General features: G+C 41.2%; 1 protein-coding gene across 3 annotated transcripts in view; it reads right to left on the bottom strand.

Moving 5' to 3' along the window:
* Positions 1 to 20,079, bottom strand: part of LOC120931860 (ankyrin repeat domain-containing protein 26-like) — a 138,271-nt gene that overhangs the window by 94,301 nt on the left and 23,891 nt on the right. For 2 of the 3 annotated variants that reach the window (XM_040343752.1, XM_040343753.1), the window contains exons 2-11: positions 14,090 to 14,204; positions 13,821 to 13,994; positions 11,668 to 11,774; positions 10,475 to 10,612; positions 7,922 to 8,070; positions 6,885 to 6,935; positions 5,992 to 6,028; positions 4,020 to 4,083; positions 2,538 to 2,586; positions 2,232 to 2,434 (exon numbers count right to left, since the gene is read on the bottom strand). In XM_040343752.1, the coding sequence (XP_040199686.1) occupies positions 2,232 to 2,434; positions 2,538 to 2,586; positions 4,020 to 4,083; positions 5,992 to 6,028; positions 6,885 to 6,935; positions 7,922 to 8,070; positions 10,475 to 10,612; positions 11,668 to 11,774; positions 13,821 to 13,994; positions 14,090 to 14,204 (1,087 nt within the window). The remainder of the gene's footprint in view (positions 1 to 2,231; positions 2,435 to 2,537; positions 2,587 to 4,019; positions 4,084 to 5,991; positions 6,029 to 6,884; positions 6,936 to 7,921; positions 8,071 to 10,474; positions 10,613 to 11,667; positions 11,775 to 13,820; positions 13,995 to 14,089; positions 14,205 to 20,079) is intronic. The other variant, XM_040343751.1, reaches the window with a different exon arrangement.

The following is a 20,079-nucleotide window of genomic DNA, read 5'->3' as shown; positions in this document are numbered from 1 at the left end:
TTTCAAACATATATCTGTATGACAATTTAAAACAGTTTTTAATTATACTTATTTATTTTACTCTGTATTCCAAAGGCTGATTTTTTTTAAACTTTGAACATGTGACCAGCAGAAAAGGACAAGATGCTCCTTCTGCTTATGTTTCCATGCAGAGAGGCTGGGAACAAGCTGGGTCATGTGACAGCTGTATATCAATTAGGAAAAAAGGTACTTGGATGGTGTTGTTTTTTTAATTAAAATAATTACAGTGCCATCATCCATATACAGAAACACTGTTTAGTATCACTTTAATGCATTGTCTGGATGCAGCAAAACTTCAATCATATTTCTTTTAACAAGAAGGATCAACCAAACTATATTATGCAAGTTTGCACGTCTATATTTATACAACAAATTTTTCAAAATATGGAATGATGCTCTTGGAAGAGAAAAAAAATTCAGCCCCTGAATCAAAAATGGGCCCACCTTTATCATCTGCACACGTAGAAGTACATAATTAGAGACATTCTAACTTCATTCCTACACTTGTCTTGTAGGTGAACAGATTACTGAGGAAAGCCTAAAGACATGACCCAAAAAACTTTTGAAAAGGGAAAAAATGTTCAATGCCAGGAAGGCAGGATTCAGCATAATGGAGAATGTAGCATTCTGACTGAATCAGAGCACAAGAAAAATCTTAAAGTAGCTGCTGTACGAAAGATAATCTATGGTCAAAAGATAAAAGATCTTGGGTCTTGAGCCATAATCACCATTCTATATTACGAAATTGAACAGTACAATACAATACAATACAATGACCGCCACCAGAATCCACAATGCATCACATTACTGGCTGTACCAATTAGCTGATGACCCTGCATGGTGCCATCTAGTACATGGTATACCACTGCAACTGGCTGTGGTAGGATAAGGAACATTATCACAAGACTGTTGATAAAGAAGAACCGATGTCTAGGTGATGTATACAACAGGACCCTTCAATCATGTTATAAGGGATGATGTAATAGTAATATAAATAAACTAATACAGAAATCAAATTTTTAATCTTTATATTCTATTTTAAAAGACCATGACCAAAATTTGCAATATAGGTTATATGGTAGGAAGGAAAAAATACACAAAAACACATATAAACTCAGCAAACAAAAGGGTATTTCACAAAATAGGCACATGAAAAAAAAAAAAAAGAAAAAAAAAAAAAGGGGGTTGCACTTTCTAGTATTTAAAACACACAAAGAACCACTAAACCTCTCAACTCTAAGCACACAGGGATATTTACTCACATGGTCTTGTAATTTACTCGTACGAGTCCTTTGCAAGCATGTTACGTCACTCCCTTTTAAATCTGAATCTATCTCAGTATTTAATTCTAGTTGTTGACAACTCTGAAATCTTTGACATTCCATTATGTGCAAGTCATTTTTATCGCTTTGATCGTTCTTATTTTGCCCTCCTCTTTTACTGGTATCTTCAATGTCTTGGTCTTTAAGAATGCAAGTTGTTGTTAATAAGCCCGTTTCATGTTCAGTAGAAGTTCTATTTTCATCTGAATTTTCAGGTAGCCCATATATAAGAGATACTGGTACATCATTCCCATCTGGGATGTCGTCAGCATTTTGCTCAACCTGAAAGGTATCCCGACATCCATCACAAGAGGCATCGACCCTTTCTTGCCCATCTGACCCAGTAATTTCACTGCTTTGTCTATGATCACCTTCACAAGGATCTAGACTTCCTACAGCTTCATTTCCATGGTTACGTTCACCATCTTTAAAACTATCATCAACATCGGCATCATTTTTTATTTCAGGACATGGTTCTTCATCTTCATCATTGTCACAACTATCCTCATCCTCTTTTGTGCATTGTTCTTCCTCTTCACATTGTTCTTCCTCCTCACATTGTTCTTCCTCATCAGCTAAAGCTTCAGACTCTTCTTGATCTTCCTCGCTCTGGTCATTTTCACTTTCACATTCTTCTTCCTCTTCCCCATCACATAAAGCTTCAGATTCTTCGTCATCTTCCTCACACTGGTCATTACCCTCTTCACATTCTTCATTATTTTCTTCCTCCACCTCATCTTTCTCTTGATCAACGGTTTTCTCAGACTTTTGATTAGCACGGGCTTGTGATTTTGCCTCATCTTGATACGTCAACAATCCATTATGAAGCAAAATAAAGCAGGAGAAAATAGAACACAATTAATGAAACAAATAATTCTGAACATTTACCTTAATAATGCTGTGGAGGGAAGCAGAAGCCAGCTGGGAAGGTTTTGTAAAGGAGCCAGGTGAGAAAATCAAAGGTTGAGGAAAGGAAGGGATTTCGGGAACAGTCTTAGGAGGGGACGGAATGTTTGCATCTTCATCTTCACTATCATGAAAAGAGTCTTCATCACTATCTGATTTACTCTGTAGGGCAAAGCTTTCATTAACTACAGCAAAAGAAACAAGCACAAGTCAGTAAAGAATCACATAGATCCAAACAAGCACCACAACTTGCATAGTTTTCATGTGTTAAAATTGTTTTTCACAAACCTTTTTTTTTGGAGCTCAGTAGCTGTGTTAAATTTGGCTTAGATGTTATCTATAAAAGAACCGCACATACATGACATTAGTTTGAAGACATGTTCGACAACTGACATTATAGGAGACAAATTAAAAAGGCACAGTATTTTTCCATCAGTTCATATGTTCTGAATTGTACCTTTTTTGCCAAGCTATAAATCAGAGGCACTGCTATACTACACCACTATTTGTTTTGCCCATACTGTTTGTTTATTAGAAGCACAATCCTTATAAAAGTCACCGATATCTATACTACCTTCACCAATGTATCTAAAAATATGCAAGTAAAGACATCCTGTAATTCCCCTCTGCATTCACTCTTCCTGTCACTAATATAAACAGCAATGAAGGGGAAGGCGATGCTTTTGTAATCCATTTACTGCTTATTAACTAAGGGGATATTAATGAGCAGCAGCAGTGGCTTTGCTGTGCATGCACTAAATTGGTGGTTGGATAGCGTTATTCGATTTACAAAACTAGAGCACATCTAAAAGCCACATTGTAGACAGGAAGTGCCTGCAGTTGTGGACCCCAGCATCTATGTTGTTGGAGCCTGTGCCATATTTGAACAAAGTATTCTATTTAGATATGGGAGGAGTCCTATAAAAGGGGACTGTTAACACCTATTCCTGCTGAACTGGATGAAATTTCAAGCCGTGAATGGACCTGCAAGCACCTCCTGGCTTGACAAAAGAGGATTTAACAATAAACTGTTTGGCAGCACCCACAGCTGCTTGTATAAAATAGCCAGCAATGGATATTCTTCCATTCACACTGTTAAAGTGGAGCTCCACTCAAAAGGGGAAGTTATGCTTTAAGCGCCACCCCAAATATGCCACATTAGGCATGTCATTTTGGGGGGGAAACGGGTACATAGTTTTGACAGGTACCTGCTCCCACTTCCGCTTGAGCCACCTAGGTGGCTCGAGCGGAAGTTCTCCTTTTCCCCCTTTCCGGAAACGCTTGATTCCACCAACAGTGTGGATAGGGGAAATCCCCTCTCAGGGAGCTATTGTGCGTTATTGTGCACGGAGAGCCATCTCGGTCGGGAGAACACAGTGATTATTGCTAGTTTATTGCCAATTATTAGCAGCCTACCCATACATGGTTTGAATCTTGGCTGGTCCCTGCTGAACTGGCGGAGATTTGAACCGTCTAAGGCCGGCTTTAGTGTGCAGTGAAACAGAATTCTTTAAAAAAGCACAAGATGTCCCTGAATAAGGAAAGAGTGATAGGGAACGTTTTTCAAAGTGGCTACACCAAACACCCTTTGTTCTGGAATCATTGCTGGAAGTGCGCCTGCCAAAGAAAGCTCACATAACCCTTGGTTTGTTTATTACTGCAGCAGTCTGGACCATATTTTTTGTCAAAAGCAATTTGAAAGAATAGATAACAAAACCAATAATGTTTATGACAACTATCCTTTAAGTTATTGTAAAAGCCTGCCATTACCTTTGGACTGAAATCTAAGTCATCTTCATCAGAGGAAGGCCAGGAGTCTGCTTTTCCAGAAACACTGTAATGAGAATTTATGGACCAAGAAACATTCAGATAAAAAAATAAAAAGAAGTTACTGTAGCTCAATAGACTAAACACTGTTGACCAAATTAGCAATGTTTCAGGATGTATTATATCTGCAAGGCGTGCAAAAAATTATCTATATCACAGAAACAGTAGCAGACCGGATTTAATTTGAAGGCATTACTACATTAGGAGGAAGTCTCAAATTACTCAAAGTTATGTTCCTGGTAATGCCAATTTAACACAATGGTTTGCTATTGAAATTATTGTAACACCAGAATATTGTAACACTGTACATCATTGCACTAGCTGTGTTGTGGTTTATACAAAACTATATAGTATTATGTGCTCACTGTATAAGGGTTGCAATGGAGCTCAGCTACATCCCAGCCTTCTACTGTATCAAAGTAGTTCTCAACAGCCGGGCATCAACCTCCCTCCTGTCAGGTCAAGGGTTTCTTCCAGGCAAAATAACAGCTCAGCCACAAAATCAGCATAGCATCTGTTCCTATGGTAGCAAGCCCTGGCCCAGGCTGTAGATGGCATGTGCGGCTGTGTAAGAGAAGAAGCCACTAATTGGCTTTGAGGCAGAGGATGTGGAGTGGACAGGGTGCCCTTGTCGAGTGCCCCCATAGGAAGCTGCTTGCTATGGGGGTCACTCATGCATGCTCGCTTCCAAGCAGACCCTCGAGCCAGCATGGAAAGCATCAAGGTAAAAAACCTTCGACCTTTACAACCCCTTTATGTCTTTGTGCTAAAATAGATTTCTGCTGTGAAAATCAGAGTAATAAGGCCCTTAATTTCCAGGGCGGACCTACGTGCTGACGCCATTGCGATCCCGTGACCCGGAAGTGCGGGTGTTCAGATCTTAAAATTTGCTGGCAAATCTTTTTTTTAAATGCTAGATTGACGTTTTTAACCTTGCAAGTAGCCTTTGGACTTTGGTATTTTTCAATATAATTATCCGAATGGTATCACACTATTGGAGTTCCAATCTCTCCTTATGATCTTTATTTGGCTGCATTGTTCCATCTGAGTGTGTTCACAGAGAGGGTCTGGTTCCATACCGGAGGTATCTCAGAGGAGTTCCCGTTGTACACTCCGAAGAGGGATATTCTGCCTGCCTGTTTGACCATCCTAGCAATAGGTGGTCCACTCCATCTGGTAGGTGTCCCTGCTCACTGGGTGTGAAGTTCTGCACGATTACTTGGTGGATTCTTTTAATGGAATTTTCTTATTCACATGGACTCGATATATGAATTTATCCATCATAGTTTTTAATGTTATTTATTTTTTATGCACTGCACTTTATTGTGTATTATTAGCTTGATTATTTTTTTGTATACTTTCAATTTCCATACACAAGTACAAAAATCCACCAATACTATACGAAAAACTCTTAAAAAGCAAACTGCAGCTTAGGCCGCGTACACACGATCAGTCCATCCGATGACAACGGTCCGAAGGACCGTTGACATTGGTTAACCGATGAAGCCGACTGAAGGTCTGATGTGCCTACACACCATAGGTTAGATAACCGATCGTGTCAGAACGCAGTGACGTAAAACACAACGACGTGCTGAAAAAAAAATGAAGTTCAATGCTTCCAAGCATGCATCGACTTGATTCTGAGCATGCGCAGGTTTTTAACCGATGCTTTTGCATACTAACGATCGGTTTTGACCTATCGGTTAGGCGTCCATCGGTTCAATTTTAAAGCAAGTTCCTATTTTTTTTGACCGAAGGATATCGAACCGATGGGGCCCACACACGATCGGTTTGGACCGATGAAAACGGTCCATCAGACCATTCTCATCGGATGGACCGATCGTGTGTACTCGGCATTAAAGTTACAATTATATAATTGCAGATGAATTGAAAACTAAAATTTGAAAAATCTTACTGGGATTCGGAGTCACCTTGGGAAAAGTCATCGGTTCCTATAGGAGAGAAAACATTCTCATAATTTTGAATGTGAAATATATTATTATCAACTAATAGGTACAGGTGCTATAAAAGGTAGCAAATGGGAAGGAAAAGAGGGAAACAAGTCTATTGTTGATGCCAAGGTTTCATGTAAATTAAATCTGAATAAAAAAGGCTATAATCAATACAAAACTGAAAAACAGGAATTTTGTGAAAAAATTATCATACAGTATAAAGGACCATGCCTAAAGCTAGGCATAACCAAGTTGAATTTTGTGTTTTATGTACTTTCTAAACAGATGTTTTCCTTACAAATAGTACTGTATGATTGGATTATTGTCCAGAAGCTTAGAAAACGGGATGTGCCTAATGCCATAATTAAAATATTTATTATAATGAACCTAAATGCAAACATTTTAGATCACATATCAGAGAGAATGGTTTGAAAAGAGGCGATTTTAGCTTTTGGGATTTGGAATTGGGGCCTCAACTATTATTTACACTCCACCTTGTTCTACAAAGCATCACATAATACAGTATGATTATAGAGCAAACACAGGACTGTGCTGAAATATGTACTTGGGAATCCTCCACACTATTCAGGCCTGGTTACTAGAAGTTTCTGTAATTCACGATCAGAAGCAGTGCTGTACGAAAAAAGGCAGGCTATGCATCTTCCATTGACAGTCACTATAGGTCTGTGTCAAATATCTGGACGTTCACAAAGCATCAGTAAAGTCTTACCTGGTTTATTGTTGGTGTCTCCTGCATCTCTGCATCTAAGAATTGCTACCCTACATTGAATTCTAACTTTATTGTATACAGGCATAAAGCCGCGTTAATGGCCAACGTGTATTCACTACATAATACCTTTCTCTGAATCTCTTTTTCTTGACTTTTGCTTTGAAGTCACTTGCAATTCTACATCCATACATGAAAAGGCATGGAAAGAACAGAAACAAAAATGGTAATCATACCCTGGACATTCGAAGGCCAAGCTGATAAGCTATCATAAAAAATTAATGGTAAGTACATAAAATAAATTCCAACACAAATGTTTGAACAACAAATGAACACTCCTTAGGTGTTTTACAACCCATAAAGTTTATACACGCATACGAGAGTGATCTCTAAGTACCATCATTTTAAATGAGGCTTTTTAGGCTACATTCGCACAGGTGACTAGAGCCGCTGCAAATGACAGCAGCAGGAATCAGCCTTTTTCTGCCACCTGTAAGTGGCATGCTGCAGCCGCTGAGCCCTTTCACACTGAGTTTTCAGGCATTTTAGCACTACAAATAGCGCCTGAAAACTGCCTGCCATGACGACCGAGTGTGAGGGAAGAGTGCTTTTACACTGGGGCGGTGCGCTTGTGGGACATTAGAAAAAGTCCTGCAAGCAGCATCTTTGGGGCGGTTTGAGAGAGCTGTATACAGCACTCCCAAAATGCCCTGCCCATTGAACTGTGCTTTGGAAGCGCTGCAACACGAGTGTTTTTAACCCCTTCTTTTGGGTAAAAAGCGCCCCGCTAGCGGCCAAAATGCGCAGCTTAGGCAGCAGAAAAGAGCCGCTACCGCTAAAGCACGGGTGGCTCCAGTGTGAAAGGGGTCTCAATGACAAGTCAGGGGCAGCTGAAGGTATTCAGTGGCTGTACCCAGCCAGCGATTACCCACATTGATTGCTTCTGGACGCCAGCAGGAACAATTCATATAGGACTTAAGAATATTGATCTGTTAGCACCAATATTTCTCTTTTTAATCAGGTTTATCAGAATTGGTGAAAATATTAGCTTTGCTTTAAAAAAGAAACCTTAAGCCAAAAGATTTATCATACTATCCATATAAAAATAAACGGTATAAACATTTAAAAATCTCGATACATAAATAGAACCAGAGATCCGGGTTTACCTTCTTTATTTATAGCTGGGCTGCCCAAAGCAAATCCTCCTTCCACAACTCGATCAGGACTGTTAAATACGGATGTGCCCTTTTTACCACCACTGTAAAGGGATGAACGCTTATTTTTTGAACCGTGTTCGATAATTAAATGTGAACAACTGAAAAATAAATAAATAGTTAAAAATGTTGGAAAATTACATGAAAAGTCTGACTTTAAATATTATAGTTAACAAAAGGGTATTTTGGTCAGGGAGAACAGCGAAAGAAATTAGCATTTTTTAAAAGAGATCAGCAACGGCAGCCTAAATATTTCTCATATATGTTTATATAATCAAAGTAGGAGTTACATATTTAGTTATGCCAGTCAATTGCTTTCATTTGAAGTGGTCCAATGACCTATAATAAAGGCTCTTGATCATCACTGAGTGACTTTAGTTCTGCCTAATGCTGGGTACACATGGGAAAACGTTTTTTGTTCAACCCAGCGGGCAGAACAATTTTTTTTTTTTTTTTTTACAGATCGCCATATAAACACATCCAATGTTAGTGCAGAGATCTCCCCCGCTGAGCTATTGTGTTCTGACCGGGGGAACCGCAACTGGCTGCGAGGGCCGATAAGATGCTGGTGTTCCAGCAAGCTCGCGAGACCAGCTTCTGTCGTATGAGAAGCTGTACACACAGGCCCAAAGTCGACCGGTTCCTACCGAACTGATCATTTTTTACCAATTTTCAGCCAATGTGTACCCAAGTTTAACCGCAATCATTTTAAACAAGGCAAATCGCAGTTCTGTCAGAGGGGAAAATGGAGAGCTTGCGTTTCTGCTAGAAAGCACCCCCTAGGGACACTCTTAAACCTTTTGATCGGGCCAAATTTTAACCCCTTCCCTGCCAGTGTCGTTAGTACAGTAACAGTACATTTTTTTAAGCACTGATCACTGAAATAATCTCACTGGTCCCCAAAAAGTGTCAGTTAGGTGTCAGCTGGCCAGTTTAAACGCAAGAGTGATAAAATGAAAAACAAAAACACAGGATACTTTAAGTAAAAAAAGAACTCTGCAAAATAATAAACAAACAACTTAACTGCAGACAATTTTATCTGTGATCAAATTTTCTTGTAAATGTTGACCAATAATGACCAATAGAAAAGCTCAGAGGTGAACATAGGCAAGGTCCAGTTCAACTTTTACAAGGAAAAGTCAACACCTGCATATAAATGTATGATGTTTGACATTCAGTAAATGCAAGTTCTGCTTATGCATGTTTTTCATTAAATGCCGGTTTTGAATTGCACAGGTCTGCGACAAATTTTAGAGGTGTTTATCTACCAACTCGATGGACATGCGACTTTATCCACATCCTTTTTCTGAGGTTATGTTGATGAAAGGTTAAACAGATGACGACTGTATTCTAGAGACTGACCAAAAGGGAAAACCCCTATAAAAAGGATGCATACAATTCTGTGTACAATTTTCTTTTACAGAGTACACCAATTTCCGGTTATATAAAGTACAGCAACGCTTGTCTGGAAATATTTAAATACCTCACACACTGGCCTAGTGGACAGTATACTTTGCCAGAAAACTGCCCTTGTATTCCACAGAAGGGTGGGCACCTTGATTATGACAGAGGCACAGTTTGTGCCAGTCTTAGAAACAAAAATTGGCCTGGCAGATCCCCATCTCATCCTAATCATTGTTTGTACGAAGCCTCTTCTATGAGGTGCCACTGAAAATAGGTCAGGCTGTGAGAAGAAGCACTTACGCAATTGCGAGCAATTACAGATAAACTGAACACTGCAGTACATAAGAGGAGTATGCACAGTAGAAGTACAGAAATACACTTATCCTTTACGGAGTGAAACACAACTTAAAAGCAGTACTGTCTTTGAAACATTGAATTGTGAGGCCTAGTAAGGCAGATTATGCTGCCTGTAACAATTAAACACGCACTTTCATATTTTGTTTGCTACATAGAGAGATGAAAGGTAATCTACAAGGGAAAGCCTTCCTTCTAAATTCAGTAATGAAAACCAAAACCGTTTTTTAAAGTGGTTGTAAACAGAGAGGGAGATGACAGACAGGAAGAAGGGGGTGGGGGGGGGAGAGGAGGGCAGGGCAGGGTATGACAGAGGGACACACTCCGACCACGGTGGTCAGGGCTCAGTAGCCCTGAGTTTCGTGGTCAGTAGAGAGAGAGGGCATACAGGAAGTGGCAGGTTCAGGGAGTTTGTTTTACAGTTTTAGAGGGGGCAGATTACACAGCACAAACACTGTGCTATGTAATCTGCTTTTAAGGGACCAGGATCTATATATTTTTGGGGGGAATTAACAAAACAAACGCTTAAGCGTTGACAAAAAAAAACCTGGAAGCAGATTGGTTTCCATGCACAGCTGCACTGGATTTTGCACTCCAGTTTTAGTAAATCAACCCCTTAGTAAACTTAATTGAGACAAGTACACTAGAGAGGGATATGCTTTGTTCATATTTCACAGTTTAATACAGAGATAAGATCATACAAAATGAAAAAAAAACAAAAAAACAAAAGTAATTTTAAAAACTTACGCATGATGGCCATTCATAACAGCATGATCATCAGCAGTCCATCCAGTCTCGTCTTTTACAAAGATATCAGCATTATTTTGTAGTAAATACTTCACTAAACTGATCTGACCATTGCCTGCAGCAACCATTAAAGATGTTCTGTAATGCAAGAAGTATGAATTTATTACCTGTTTTATCCTGCCCGCCCCTATCCCATTTAGCTTTTTGCTAGCCAACATTGCTGCTAATCAGGGGACAAGAGGACACCTCCACAGTGTCACAGGTGAAGTAGTTTGGGGAATTCATTAACAAAGTGATGAAGTAAAACAGACCTCCTAAAATTACTAACCCAAAAAATCCATATATGAAAAACTATAATAATGACATATAAATATGAAAAATGTGATAGCAAAAAGGGGTCAAAATTACTGCTCAATGCAACGTCTGTGTGAGGGGGGTTGCCCATTAAAGTCAACAGCAGTGGTTTGAGGGGGATGGAAGAAAGCCTCGTACACACAGTCGGACTTCAAACAAACTTTTCTGTGGATTTTTGTCCGAAGGAAGTTGGCCGGGCACACCAACATCACGTGGTTTTTCTGCTCTTTACCGCCACCTTTTGGTCAACTTCTGCCATTGTTGGTTGATTTTAACATTGGTTCTGGGCATGCGTATTTGTACTTCGGACAAAAGTCAGCTGGATTTCTGTACACACGATATGACTTTGCACCATCTGACTTTTATTGCCGAAAAGTTTGTCTGCTCGCAGAGCGAACTTTTGTCCGATGAAAACCAAAATAAGTTTGTCCGATGGAGCGTACACGCGCTCTGATTTTTTGGAAAACTTGCTAATTTTGAAGTTTGTTGGCAAAAAAATCTGACCGTGTGTTCGAGGCTGAAGTGCCACTTACTCCAATTAGCAGGTACCTCTACACTGCCTTGGATCTGCTGTATTCCACCACTCCACCCAAAAAGCCAGGGTGTTCTGTAATGAACATAACCACCCAAGTTTCCTGGTTGGGGCACTAGCAACAGTCATCTCACCAGTATAAAATTAACATCATAATCCATTTAGTTACATTTAGGTGACTAAATCTATTCCTTATACTGCAATATTCATCTCCAACACATGTGGTGGTTCTTGGCTGGCAATACAAAAACCCTTTTCTGATTCCAGTTCTATAAATACATGCATATACTACTCTTAAAAAACGTACCTTCCATTTTTGTCCTTTGAATTCACGTCAGCTCCTTCTTTAATTAAAAATTCAACCATTTCCTCGTGATTTTCAGTAGCTGCTAGAACAAGTGGTGTACAACCATCCTAAAATCCAAACCGATATATTATTAGTACAATTTTGTAAATACAAAACTACCAAACGGCAACATAAACCAAACATTTAGGATTAAACGGTGCACATTTATACGACCTACAGTATTCAATGCATCATCTGTTGTATTACTTTGCTGTGAATTGTGAAGTATTAAGAAACAGCTCAGGGTTATTTTCTCAGTATTAGTTTGGGTTTTCTTTTCTCTAACTTGGGCATTTTTTTTTTGTTTTAAATTTGTATTGCTTTTTTATAAAACTCAATAAATTTATATATATATATATATATATATATATATATATATATATATATATATATATATATATATATATATATATATATATATATATATATATATATATATATATATATATATATATATATATATATATATATTTTGTTTAAAGATAAACACCTGTAGGTTTTATGACCAATTACAATTGTTTCTTAGTTTGTTAGTAATAGTTTTGGTTGAACTTGGACAGGCACGTGTCTTTCTTTAGCCTACAGTATATAATAGAAAAAAATCTTTATTTTACAAATAACATATACTGTACAGGGTGCACCAAAGACACTGGTTATGCAATGCATTATAGGTTTTCTAATATAGATCACCACAATAGAGGGAAGGATGTATTTACATCTGCAAATGCACCTGCACTCCCAACAGATGCGAGAAACGCAAAAGGGGGTTCTCATGATTACTACAAGAGGCAGACCCACTGAAAACATCCAGAGGCTGCCATCTCCTGCAGCTAATCATGGCCACTGGCATTTTTCTGCTCAGACAGTGAGTGATTGGCCCTGAAACTGCCTGCATCCAGGGCTGATCACTCCCATGTGATCTCTGCACGAGAAATCTAACTAATCAAAGTGCATTTGCAGGTGTGAATGCACCCTTAGACACTCTCTTTGAGACCCTGTGTAGAAGGAGCCCTAGGGGGCAAAGGAAGGGGTATATGTGTAGTCTAAGCTTTAGCTATTGAGTTGTGTAAACATTTTGTTTGATGAAGTAGTGTGAAAAATCAAGACTGACATATTTATATGCAATACTGCAACTGGTCAACTTATGCCAAGCAGTGTGGGTCACCTTCTCCCGGGACTCATACCAATTGGCTACTGAAGGCACCTCCAAAGCACTACAAAGCCTTCTTAGGACAATTATCAGTTGAGTTTTCCACTCATGGTCAAGTGGTGCTTTATAATAAAATAACCTAATTAATAGTAGATAACTCAGAAAATCTATTTGTAGAATTCTAAAAGCATTCAGAAAGGGATTCAACAATTATTAGAGATTCAGGTTAGTTTGGTTTACGGAATTCCCCCTTCCCTGAGAAAAATAAATCTATCTATATCTAACCTCCTCATTCTCAGGTTCCCTGAAAAGGCAATTTAGATGTCCTTGCTGGCAGCCCTGTGTTGACCTACTGTTCAGCATGCAGTCCAACAGTACCTACATCTGGCCCAAAGTACCAGTATGTTGCCATCTGGCTGGCAAAAAAATACCTATGTGCAACTTTTCTGCAACAACCATGGTGCGGTAAGACTTCCCCAAGCAGGCGGCAATATCATCATTCGAATGCCCTAGTCTTCTTGTTGGGGAAAGGAGAAAGTGACTGGCGCATCAGAGAGGTTGTGATTCCAGTGTCATTACCAGTCTCTTGAAGCATGCCTGCAGTCTCTGACCTGCTCTTGGATGCTTTTAATTTTTCTTAAAGTTTACCTTATAAACATTTGGGATCATTGCTAATGTGTATACTAAACATCTTTTATTACATATTTTTAATATATTATAAATATTACAATTGTGTATGACATAATAAATATATATAATTTTTTTTTTAAACATTCAGCTGCTTCTTTACCCTTTCTGGAAGGACACTGAAAATGTCACACATCCATTCTGAATTAATAAGCATTTTGACATTACCATTTCATCTTGAAGAATAATTACTATAAAAAGTACAATTTAAAAATTGCAGCATTTATCGTCTGTTCCATATTAGTTAACAATTTACCCGATACAAATGAATACTTACTTTATTTACAGTATTAATGTTAGCTCCATGTTCCAGTAGCTGATTTGCTATGGCCAGAGATGGAATAAGAGCAGCAAGATGAAAGGCTGAATTTCCATTGACATCTACAACATTGGGATCTGCATCGTGCTCCAACAAAACAGTAGCGCAGTGCTCATGCTGACACTGTATAGACTAGAAAAAAAAATAAAAAATTGTCATAGGAAAAAATTCTCATACCCTTTGCAAAATAGTTCATTAATAAAGTTCTTAATGCATTATACTGATACCTTGAATAAAGGAGTTCGACTGTCATTGTCACAAAGATTTAACTTTGCCTTGCTTTCTACCAGCAACCTCACAGCATCCAGATGTCCATTAGCACAAGCAAGATGTAAAGGTGTTCTGAAAGAAATTATAAGGGGTACATAGTTAAATTAATAAATAATAATAAAAAAAACAAACACACACACACACACACTTGCTAGTGTAACCCTCCTGCGCTACCAACAATGTGAGGCAAAAAGTATAACAAATGACCCTTACAAATGTGTTCAAGATGCACATAAAAAAAAAATTATAGAATTATTATATATTTCTTTTAGGATATTGTGTATCACAAAAACACTTGATATGGATACAGATATTTATAAATTATGTTTTTTTTCTTCAGCAGCACTATTTTATTTTATTTTTTTAATATAGGGAATTTATTGTGTATGTTTGACAAGCACATTTTGTGTTATTGTGTGTTACTGAAAGAAAATACAGTACAGTGCAAAAAGGTTTAGGCAGATGTGTAGAAATGCTGTGAAGTAAGGCTTTCAAATTTATATTATTATAATATATATATATATATATATATATATATATATATATATATATATATATATATATATATATATATATATATATATATATATATATATATATATATATATATAACCATTTAGAAAATACAAAGTGAGCAAGCAAAAGAAAATTTTAAATCAAATCATAATTTGGTGCGACTACCCTTTGACTTCAAACCAGCCTTAACCTCCCTGGCGGTATGATTTTTTCAGATTTTAGGTGCTGAAAGCGGTACCATTATTTTGCATGGAAATTTGGCGTTTTAGATTGCAGGCCTGTAACTCTTAGGAATAACTCACCTAAATCTGTCCAAACAAGAGTCTAGTAGACTATGATAAAGTTTGAAAACACAAAATCATAAAATATAATAAATAACAAATAATAACAATACTTTTTATTCAATACATTTTAGTAAATAATATAGTAAAAAACTCAGATTTTTTTGGGGGGTCAAACAAGGGTGCAATATCATTAGTCAGTAAACATCTCAAGTATGAAAATGTTTAAAGCAAGGTACAGCACAAAGTTCAACGTCGCAGTCGGGACAATAGAAACACGTTTCTTTACGGATTTTTCTTCCGTTGTCGTGGCGCTTGGAGCAGCAAACCACACACATCCTTGTGGGTGCTGTTTTTTTTTCAGTGGGTGGAATGTGGTCCATAAAGTGACGACCAGTCAGTCGTTCAGGGTTCACAACACCAACAGCCCGACGTCCAGATCGGTTTACCACCGTTGGCGTCTGGTGCTTTTAGAAAGATTAGTTCTGCAACCTTCCAAACAAAGTCTGCATGGACCATAGGCCTGTCACTTTTCATCAGAATGAAGGAATTCCAGAGGCATTGTTCCAAAAGATGTCGGAAATTTTTTTATAGTATTTTTTTGCCGCTTCCTCATCGCTGGGTAAAAGGTCATGGCCTGGTCAGCTCTGTCCACACCTCATGGTGTGGTTGTAGTCCAACACCACCTGTGGCTTCATAACATCCTTTCCACCTTTGGTATATACCATTACGGTCGAGGTGTTATGGACTGTGCTCATAAGGCACACGTCTTTTTTGTCCCGCCACCTCAGTGCCATCATTTTCCCTTTCTGCCATGCAGCTACTTCTCCTGCCCCAAGCTTTTTGTTTGCAAATGCTGACGGCATGTCACGCCGGTTAGGCCTCACAGTCCCATAAGCGTCCGTCTTATTTAGGAGAAGGAACTCGTAGAGTTCTGGGGAGGTATAAAAATTGTCTGTGGTGACACAGTAGCCCTGGTTCAGCAATGGCTCTATCAAGGAAAGAACCAAATCGGTTGCCATTCCAAAACCGCTGAATCGCTGGCAGAATTTGGTCCCTTTCCCGGTGTACAGGACAGAGTTCCAGATGTACCCAGAGCTGGATTCACACAGCATAAATGACTTTATGCCAAAGCGAGCGTGCTTTGATGCGATGAACTGTATCCAGCTGAGCCTACCTTTGTAGGCCATGAGACTTTCATCGATGGTAATGTCTCGCTCAGGAATATAGGTCCGCTGGAAATTCTGCAAAATAAGCTGGTAAACCTCCCAAATTTTTTTCAGTTTTGGAGCTGGATGAGAACTCTCATCAAAGTCCTCATTATTTGCAAAGTGCAAATACTTCATGATCAGTGTAAATCTATACTCCGACATGACGGTTCCAAAAAAAGGTGGCCAATAATTTATTGGTTGTCCAATACCATTTTTGCAGGGGTTTCCCCACCACTCCATGTAAAATTATAAGGCCAAGAAACTTCCAGATGTCATCGCTGGTTACAGGTTCCCATTTTATGCGCCTTGAAAATCGCTGATAGGTAGCAGCTTGTTGTTCCTGGTAGCGATTTGTCTCCAAAACAATTTTGGCGATCACTTCATCCGTCAAAAAAAGTTGGAGGTATTCCAAGGGATTGTCATCCTCAACATCCACTTTGATCCCCGGTGCTCCTGTAAACGGAAATCTTGGTGGTGCTACGTGCTCTGTACCGCAATCAATTGCGCACCAAGTCCGCACATCGCTGGGCACAGTCACAGGATCTTCGCTCAAATCACTTTCTGCGTCTGATGACGAACTTTACCACGCGTCACTCAACTCCTCTGCAAGCGATTCTGTATCGCTGTCGCTGTTTTCCAGCAGGTTGCATAGCGATTTTGAGGTAGAGGCGCACTTTTTTGATGCCATGGTTGCTGTGCAGTTTACAGACACAAGTACAGTAAATCTGCAGACAAGGGCACTGGAGAAAGCACTGGGGGGGGGGGGGCAATCAAAGGTCACTGTATTTTATTTTAATCCAAATTGTATCAGTGTGTTTCACTGTGTTTTTACTTTTCACTGTTTGAATTTGGCGCCGTTCCGCCCCCCTGCGTCACGACGCTCGGAGGGAAGGGAATCAGGGGAACACAGTGCAATGGGCAGAACATCCGGCCGCCGTGCACTGTGGAAATACATCACTGGATCGCAGGGAAAAGGTAAGTAACCTCTTTCTGCATCCAGCGAGGCAAACCCGAGTGTGGCTCGGGGTTACCGATTGTAGCACAAAATCTCACCCCAAGCCACACTCGGGAATACCGTTAGGCAGGTTAATACCTACATTTGTACACTTGAACAAAGTCAGGGATTTTGTAAGATTAGAGCCAGGTCTATGATTTACCAATAATACCAAGAAGGTGCCAATGATCATCAATTTCAAATGTAGCTTGAAACACAATTAAAAGAGAAGTATGGGAATTTTTTCCCCCATAATCATACTTACCTAGGCAATTGCACCATTGGTCCGATGCTGCATCTGTCCCCCGCCGCCTCTGCACTGAGAAGCGAGCCCCCGAACACAGTCGGAGCCAATGGCTCTGTTCTCTCAGCTGCCCGAGCAGAGAGCTGCTGGTGGAAGGGGGATTATGGTGTGGGGTTGTTTTTCAGGGGTTGGGCTTGGCCCCTTAGTTGCAGTGAAGGGAACTCTTAAGACGTCAGCATACCAAAGCATCTTGGACAATTTCATGACAACTGTGGGAACAGTTTAGGGATGACCCCATCCTGTTCCAACATGAACGCACAAGTACACAAAGCAAGGTCCATAAAGACATGGAAGAGCGAGTTTGGGTTGGAGGAACTGGCCTGAACAGAGTCCTGACCTCAACCCGATAGAACGCCTTTGGGATGAATTAGAGCGGAGACTGCGAGCCAGGCCTTCTCGTCCAACATTAGTGCCTAAACCTCATAAATGGTAAAACAAATAATCCCTTAGACACACTCCTAAACTTTGTGGACAGCCTTCCCAGAAGAGTTGAAGTTGTTAACCTCAGATGAAGTCAGTTCCATTAAACGTGTCAGGGATAAAAACACACAGGCCCGGATTCACATACATCGGCGCATATTTATGCCGGCGTAGCGTATCTTTTTTACACTACGCCGGCGCAACGCGGAGAGGCATGCACTGTATTTAGCAAACCATTGCTCACCAAGATGAGCCAGCGTAACGTATTTTCGAAGGCGCAGGCCAGTGCAAGTGGGCGTGAACCCATGCAAATGATGGTCCGAGCATGTCGCAGTGGTTTACGTCCAGCGTATCTTAAACGGCGCATGTGCCGTGACGTAGACGTATGTCCCGCGCCCCTCTGCGCATGCTCACAACTACGCCCGGCGTAACCCCTAAGATACGCTGGCCCACCGCCTACGCCCAGAGCATAAATACGCCCAGACATGCGCCCGTCAAGTGCAAAAGTACACCAGCAGCTTGTCTTCCGTGGTGTAGGTACTTTTGCGTTCTGAGCGATGTTTGCTCCTGACCGAGAGGGAGAGGAGGAAAAAAAAAAATTTCACCGGAGGAGAAGGCAATCTTGATCTCTGCCATCTCAAGGTACGATGTGTACCTCCATGGGGCACAGAGTGGCATGACCAGCAAGGTCAGGAATGAGGAGATCCTCCAGGAGGTCACCCTGGAGGTCAATGCCCTTGGACATGAGTGAAGGACCTCAAGGGACATTGGTCAGAGACAAGCTGGCCAGGATCAGGAGGCATGCCAGGGGCACGGGAGGTGGACCAGCCAGTACTATCAGGCTCACTGCCGATGAGGAGGTGATTGCCAGATGTCTGGAGAGGGAGCAAGTGGAGGGCCAGGAGGGCCTGGAGGGCTTTGACTCCGGTGACCAGGCCTTGAGGACAGGCAAGTGTGTTTTATTCCCTATCCGGTGTGTAGCATGTGAGGGGGTGCAAGGGAACATGTGACAAGTGTGTGGGTCCACCAACATGTGAATGCTTTGTGTCATCCACAGATGTGATGGAGGGAGCTGGGCCATCGTCAGCTGCTGGACGACCCACACCATCCCCGGAGGAGTGTGCCCACACCTCCGGGGAAGTTGAGGAGGAGCATGTGGATCTTGAGGAAGGTGTCTACCTCGAGGAGGAGAACATCATCCCTGGACCCTCCCAAACCTCCTCCCCAATCAGGGAAAGCCCCTCAAGGGCCTCCCCATACATACGGGCCCAAGCCTCTCCAGCCCCCAGGAAGGCTTTGCGTAAGACAAGGGGTGTTCCCGAATCACTCCTACAAGACGCGCCACATGGGTGCTATTGCCTGTGACCTGCGCCGTGTGGCAGACAGCCTGGCCTCTTCAGCCAAGACCCAGGCTGAATGCACACTGGCTGTGCAGGGAACCGCAGCCACTGTGCAGCAGTGCCTCACACAGCAGGCTGAGCAGAGCACCTCAATCTCTGACAGCCTGCAGGATGTGAGTGCCAACTGCGCGGGAGCTGCAGGCCACAACAGCAGGCCTCGTGGCAGAGGTGAAGAGCCTGGGAGTGGCTATACAGGCCAACACTGCTGCCATCGAGGCGGAGGGACGGCAGACCAGGCGCCACACCACCACCCACCAGCTGCGGATGCAGGCGCAGATGAACGCTGTCCTCACCCGCATTGCCCTTGCATTGGAGGGCTGGCAGCCAGCATCTGCCGGGAGTGACAGAGTAGGGGATTATTCTCCTCCTGATGCCCCACACCCCCCACACCCGAGGCTCCCCCCAGACAACTGAGGAGCCGGAGCCGTGGCACCATGCCTGGCCCACGACAGGGCAAATTAGTGTTTGTTTTTTTTGCTCAGATTATGAGCTTTTTTATTTTGGAGTGTCGTGCACAGAAGGATGTGCCGTCCTCCAGTAAGGGCATGCCATGTCGGCCAATGGCATGATCCTTTTTTTTTGTAATGACTGCACACGGTCAGTAGTGCGGGCTACAGTGTAACTGGTGTGTGACTGTGTGGGTGACATTCCTGCCAGCAAGGCATGTCACCTTGGGTCGTCGGGGAGAGGTTATCCCCACGACCGTGTGAATGTGGTATGAATGGACAGCAACACCATTGGGGCCTTGGCGTGGCGTTGCTGCTCCCAAGTCACGCACAGTGGACTTGGGCTAAACCGATGTGAAGTGGATGTGGTGTGTG

The sequence above is a fragment of the Rana temporaria genome, chromosome 3 (assembly GCF_905171775.1).
Source record: "Rana temporaria chromosome 3, aRanTem1.1, whole genome shotgun sequence".
In the NCBI taxonomy this organism is placed as follows: Eukaryota; Metazoa; Chordata; class Amphibia; order Anura; family Ranidae; genus Rana; species Rana temporaria.
Note: the sequence above shows the minus strand (reverse complement) of the source record. Positions and strands in the feature narration are given on the sequence as shown.